The 6,282-nt window shown below is 54.8% G+C and overlaps 3 protein-coding genes across 3 annotated transcripts; all 3 read right to left on the reverse strand.

Annotated features, from left to right (window-relative positions):
* Positions 1 to 674: 674 nt before the first annotated feature.
* On the reverse strand, positions 675 to 3,697 carry N657DRAFT_584395 (multicopper oxidase; the record flags this gene model as incomplete). The annotated part of the gene is made up of 10 exons (XM_062789751.1): positions 675 to 888; positions 949 to 1,385; positions 1,454 to 1,599; positions 1,686 to 1,979; positions 2,054 to 2,504; positions 2,630 to 2,719; positions 2,781 to 2,824; positions 2,880 to 2,903; positions 2,980 to 3,076; positions 3,188 to 3,697. 10 exons carry the CDS (start codon positions 3,695 to 3,697, stop codon positions 675 to 677), a joined length of 2,307 nt encoding a protein of 768 aa, XP_062641783.1.
* A 533-nt stretch (positions 3,698 to 4,230) lies between these two features.
* N657DRAFT_651734 (S-adenosyl-L-methionine-dependent methyltransferase) lies at positions 4,231 to 5,447 on the reverse strand. Its single transcript, XM_062794216.1, has one exon. It carries the CDS (start codon positions 5,141 to 5,143, stop codon positions 4,481 to 4,483), a length of 663 nt encoding a protein of 220 aa, XP_062641784.1. The 5' UTR covers positions 5,144 to 5,447; the 3' UTR covers positions 4,231 to 4,480.
* Positions 5,448 to 6,021: 574 nt separating this feature from the next.
* N657DRAFT_584388 (uncharacterized protein) lies at positions 6,022 to 6,282 on the reverse strand (the record flags this gene model as incomplete). The annotated part of the gene is made up of 1 exon (XM_062789750.1): positions 6,022 to 6,282. A coding segment is annotated over one exon (261 nt), but the record flags the coding sequence as incomplete, so codon positions are not given.

Genomic DNA, 6,282 nt, shown 5'->3' on the forward strand with positions numbered 1-6,282 from the left:
TTTCAACTGCAATTCAACTTCAACGTGTATTTTCGTGTAAATGCTCCGGACCCTGAACAACATTGTTGCATCCTGGGTGTCACGGCACGGCTGGTCGGGTGAGCTGAGGCCCCGGCGGTATGTGCCAGCTTGACAGCTTCATAGTGCAGCCAGTGGTTCGATCTGTCGGATTGAATCATTTATACCCTTTTTCCGGGAACATGTCGCAACGGTATGGCTGCACGTTGTGTGCCGTGACAGTACACCTGAACCTTGAATATAAGAAGTAGAACAACCCTGACGGCTCCCTGCGCGTACTTGATGACCACTATCTCGAGAGACGGATCGAGCTTAGAATTGGTATGTTGGTCGTTATATAACTAAGTCAACATAGATATATTATCCGGCCTCTACAACGGCAGCCAGTGCATCATTGCCGGGTTCGAGCCTTACAACCCAAAGCATCGCCGCCCCCCAGTCGCATTCATGGGTTTGAATACGGTATATCGAACCGCAATGGACCTGTCAAGCCGGCCGCGCATCGTTCTCCTCTCAGGACACGGGAATTGGCCACGAGATGGTTGCAAGTACAGTACGCATGATTCGCCAAGGAGATACTCCTGAGTCTTCCCAACTCCCACTTCCACCTAAACTCATATCCTTCTGTCAACCCCAAAGCCAATAGGTACGTTCGATTACACGCCCGAATCGTCCTGAAAGTGGGACGGGTGATGCCAGTCCCAATGGTTCATGGAATTCCCGTGCCAATCTCTCCAGCGCTTGCAAGACTCCTCGATATCCTTCTTGTCCAGCTCCATGATCTCCTTCATCTCCTCCTTGTTCTCAATGATTTGCATCGCCAGGCCATGGGAGGCATGGAACGCAATGTGGCAGTGGAAGATCCAGGCCCTGTTTTATCAGTTACTAGACTAATTCCAAACACAAACAGGGTAAGGAAAGGGAACCCACCCCGGGTTGTCAGCCTTGAAGGCAATGATGATATAACCGGTCGCCGGCAACAGCACCACGTCCCGTCTGGGCGGGTTCGTGCAGTTGAGATGTGGGTTTTTGCAGTTGAGCTTGTCGGGCGTGAACATCCAGCGCTCGCCCACGTGGTTGATGGCCGAGTCGTTGTACCAGTTCTTGTCGCTCTGCCGGAGCAGGGCAAAGTCGTGGCCGTGCAGGTGCATGGGGTGCGCGGCCGGGAAGAATATCTTGCCGCCGTTCTGCGGGACCTTGTCGGGCGCCGTGATGACCATCCAGATCCACTGCTCATCAGTGGCGTTGGGGAGCGTGACGACGTCCAGATGGGGCTGGTCGATGAGCTCCTCGAGCCTGTCGAGTGCGAGGAGGGTGGGGTCCGAAAAGTTGACTCGGAGCGGCGCGGTGTGCATGTCCCATCGGGTCTGGTGCCCCGTCTTGTGTTAGTTGGGGAGATACGAGGAGGTCAGGAGTAACGTTGGGTTTCTCTCACATATGCGCCGTCGTCCGGGATATAGGGACCATTATAGGGGAAGCTTGAATTTGGACCGCCCGACTTCACCATGCCTACATCGAACACGAACTTGGTGTTGTTGGGTAGCTTGTTGTTATCGATGTCGGTCCAGGTTAACTTCCGGTCTGGCCAAGAACATAATTCCCAGTCAGCACAGCACATACGGAAACCTGAGTATCTACCTCGGTTAACTGAGGCAAGGGACACGCACCGATATTGACCGGGTCTCCCACCGTCCACGGGATCCACGGAACCAGCTTGGCGCTCGGCTCGTCCGCGCAACCAATATCGTACAGGGGCGGCTCCGAGAGAGGATCCGGCAAGCGGCCGGGGCCAGTCCAGTTCTGGTAAGCATAGTTGTACCGCACAATGCCCATCTGCTGGTCAGGCCCAAAGGCAAACTTGGAGCACTTGCGTGCCGGCACAACTCTCATCCAGTAGTTCCCATAGCGTTCTTTCTTGTACGGATCCTTCAAGCCGTGGACGAGAACGTGGTATCGCTGGCCTGCGGCGAATTTTATGTTATGTTAGGACAGAGCTCTGTCGGGGCGATGAATAGACATGAACAAAAGGGCTCACCAATGCCAATCTTGATATGGTCCGTCCTGTACGGCTTGATGGGCACAAAGTCCATCTCAATCACCTCGAGCTCATGGTCATCGATCGAAAACACAAACGTCGTATCGACGGCCGTGTTGACGAGGATGAGCATATGCGCCTTGCTCGCATTCAGGTAGAGCGTGTACTTGTCCGGCGATGGCCCGAATCCAAACTGCCCCGTGCCGTTGATCAGGATGTTGGTCATTTCGGGCGCCGCGCCGGACTGGAGCATGAGCGGCCAGTCCTCAAACACGCTGCGGTGGTTCCAGTCTGAGAGCAGAAGCGGGCGGAAGGCCAGGTCGTCGTCAAAGTTGGCCGTCGACGGTCCGTAGATAGTCATGGGTCCGAGCAGGCCGTCGCCGTACTGCAGCGAGTAGTGGCTGTGATACCACGCGGAGCCGTACTGCAGGGCGCGGAACCGGTACGTGAACTAGCAGCAATATCAGTTATGAGCTTCCCATTTGGATATTCGGGTTGGTTTCTTGATCACATGTGGAGTCTCAGGAGCCCATAAAGGGGAATAAACAGTCCACAAACAAAGAGAGTGTTACTTACGGTGTCACCTGGAGCAATGGGGCACTCCGTAATACCATTGACTCCGTCATGCTGGAACGAGTGGAATTGGCGGATACCATGCCAGTGGACCTGTGTCAAAAGGTTAGCATCTTACCGCTGTCATGTTGGCTTCATGTTGGCAGACGCATACCGAGGTGCCGTTCCACCGCAGGTTGTTCTTGACGGTAATTTCTGCTGCTGTCAGCCGACTGTACACGGACTGGATGTCGTGGTGTGCGCGTGGTATTACCAATCCAGTCACCCCAGCATGCCTCTGCCGCAGGTTAGCATGGCCTAATCATGATTCTAGTCGCTGAGAGTTGTGCGTCTAGAATATCACTGGTACTTACCGATCCAAGGTCCCGGATACATCCTGTTGAAAATCTTGCCATGCTCCATGGTCGTTCCATCAGGAGAAATGGGCTGCTCAGACACTTCGAGGTAGAACTTGATTCAAACCACTCTGTCAGCCAGATCGGGAGCCTAATAATGGACCGTGACAGCACTGGCACGACATGGGCAAAACAAAAAAAAGAGAGATAGAGAGAAACGTCTTACCCGTCTGATTTTGCCAACCGGGACGGCAGCAGCGTCCTCATAATCCGTATTGATGTCGATGATCTCATTGGTTCTGTTCTTTCTCAACCAGCAGCTCCTATTCTGTGCCGAGTAACACGGCTCCCAGCCTTTCATGGTCGGATAATGGCATTTCAGCCTACAGTCAGGACGACCCTCTTGTGGATTCCTGGGCGTGATGATGACAGGACTTCCTTTGAATACATACGAAGCCTCCTCTTTGCAAGCGCGGAGAGGCACGTCCTTGAACTCGTTTGGGTCGTAGACCATGCCGCTGGAGTACTCCTGGACCAGGCGCGTGTCACCGTGGAAGAACTCGCCCGATTCGGTTTGGACGACGGGGATTTTAGGGCCGGGCTCGAAGTGGAGGGCGATGTCATCGTCAACGACGAGAGGGGTTTGTACTGGAGTGCCGCTAATCTCTTCAGGAGAGGAGAAGGTCAGGACGTTGAAGACCTGCACGATGCTGGTCCACACTGAAGCCAGTTTCATGGTGGACACAATTTGTTGGGCTGCTAATATGCTAAGTTCAATGAGAGATGCTGACTCAGACCTCATTCAATGAAACAGGTTGAGTTGAAATAGGATTGTGCTCGGAGTCTGCCAGCCTGCTCGAATATCCCAAGCTACAGTTATAGTCAATTTCAGCCATTGGCGCCCAGGCTTCAACTTCCGTGGTTGCGACGATCCGATTCACGGCCAGCCAGGCTTGCTGGTGGCATCAACTGATCTTCGGCCATTGCAGGACTCGTGCTTCCTCGCGCGGGCAGAGTAAACCTGCCCTGCTGCTTGTAGTATCGTCTCTGCATACAACTGCAAGACTGAATCACACCCGTGAGCTGGTATGCGTGATGTAATGTGCGGTGATTGTTTCTCCCCAGTGCAGCCAGCGGCAGGATGTGGCTTGCTGAGTTCAATGAGATCGGCACAAGCTGTCGGCGGGATGTCGGCTGGATGTCGGCAACCGCAGTCCATCCCTCGTCGATAAACTTAAGGCAGCTGGAAGAACTTCGAGGGCTGGCCCAGATACAAAATCGCTACATTCGAGTACGTCGCCTGTTCCCGGCCCTGTTGTACAAGTACATGTACCAGGAATTTAGCACCGAGCTGGTCTTCAGGGACTCGCTGAGAGGAATGTCTTTCCATAGGAATCTAAACTATGTCCTTTCGTCTATGCAAGCCATTCTGCGACATAGACGCAGCCATATGGGGAAATCCTGTATGATCAAGCAGGGTGTGTAGCACGAACAAGTAGATGGCGTCTTTCTCAGCCCCTCAAGCCGCGATTCCCGTGCATTCAGTGATCTCAACGGCATCCTGATCTCCGCTGGGCTCGTAGTTCTGGACGAATCGGCTGACGTACTGCAGATTTGGGTTGCCCACCTCCTCTCCACCCGCGGCCATTTGCTGCTTCTCGCCGACGCTGGCCCGCACGTATGCCGCGTATTTTGGGTTGCCCGGGAGGATCATGTTGTCTGCAACCAGAACCGTGCCCTTTCCAACCAAGCCCAGGCGCTCGCAGAGCTTGAGATCGTGGGTGTAAGAGGGCTTGTGGTGATCAAAGAACACCATATCGACCTGGGTACCCAACGACCCTTCCGCGTGCAGGCGCCGGATCCCTTCGGCGCCCGTGCCGACCACAACTCGGACCGTGTCCCGGAGCCCAGCAAGATCGATCAGGCTGGCCGCCACAGCGGCAAAGAGCGGGTTCTTCTCAACGCTCAAAAAACGCTTCCCCCCAACCTGCCTGAGGGCATTCCTAAACAGGATTGCCGAGTAGCCGATGTAGCCACCCAGCTCAAGCATAACGGAGGGCTTGTGTTTGGCAATGAGATCGGTGACGATGGCGCCCTTTAGCTCGCCGATGTTGACCAGACCGGTGTGAGATCGGGCGAAGGCGTCGATCGCCTCGCAGACCTTCGCAGAGTTGCCCCGCATGTGGTCAAGTTCTGGATGGCTGTAGACGTAGTCGAGCAGGGCGATCTCACGCCCATCGCCGAACTGCGTGCATGTCGGGAGTTAGTGTCTCGGCGCTGGCAGCAGCTTATCGGGGAACCGAGTAACATCAGGGACGGGGCCACACATAAACTTCCCATCAACCTCCCAAGACCTGTACGCCTTGAAAGGAAGAGGAGTAGCCGCCATGATTGGGGTATCTCTTTTTGGTTGGACGCTGGACAGCTTGGAAACCTGCGGGGCCGGGAAAACTGCGGGATGGTGGAATGTGTGGGTGGTAGCTGACCTGCCTCAATTGGGGCTGCAGTGAGCTCAACGAGAAGGCATGTTTTGTAGTTGGCCGGATCGGGCCTCTGAGCAAGCCGCAGAATGGACGGCGACCTCTGGTTCCGGCCGCGCCCGCTGCAAGCTGCAGCCTGCAGTGAAGTGTGAAGACGGAAATCCGCCAAGCCAGCGCCGAGTCCAGAGTTGTCACTCTGCAGCCCGCGTCAACTTTCAGGCCAATCAATCAGCTGCATGGGATTGCCATCAAGAGATCGTCGGCATGCAGTAGACTTGCAACACAGTATTGAGACAAGCAGCCAGCCATGAATAGCCGCGCCTGTCGAGCGGCCGCGATTCGGTTCCAGGTTGGCTGTCAGGTGGTGGGGGCCCCGGGCAGGTGGGGGGTGTGTGTCTGCCGGGAAGACGACGAGCTCATTCACCTATTCCAGGATAAAAAATGCTAACGTGGTTTATCACCGAAAGCTCCATATCACCGAAAGCTCCACGAAATCGCACCAACACAACGAAAACCGAAAGATTTCCACCAAGATGACTCAAAACAATCTAAAACATGCAGAATCGTCTTCTTAATACACTTATGGTACTATTTGACAGGTACGCGCATTATGACCAGGCTTGCCGCATCTGCCACAACGCCGCGTGCGCGTCTCGCTCCCCGGCTTCCGACCACTACCCGCCTGCGTTTCCTCCCGTATCTGCACCTCAACATCTCTTTGGGCTTGCAAATCCTGTCCATCCTGCACAGTAAGCGATCCTCCTTGCCGTAGTCGCTTTTTTTTTGCCCTCCGGCGTTTGCTTAGCGCCTCATTTGCTGCTCGAAGGCTCTGGTTCTCCGC

This window comes from Parathielavia appendiculata (genome assembly GCF_033297405.1).
Source record: "Parathielavia appendiculata strain CBS 731.68 unplaced genomic scaffold N657scaffold_71, whole genome shotgun sequence".
In the NCBI taxonomy this organism is placed as follows: domain Eukaryota; kingdom Fungi; phylum Ascomycota; class Sordariomycetes; order Sordariales; family Chaetomiaceae; genus Parathielavia; species Parathielavia appendiculata.

What these genes read in the sequence shown, in the direction of transcription:
- N657DRAFT_651734 (XM_062794216.1), bottom strand. Translation starts at nt 5,143, where the DNA reads ATGCGGGGCAACTCTGCGAAGGTCTGCGAGGCGATCGACGCCTTCGCC.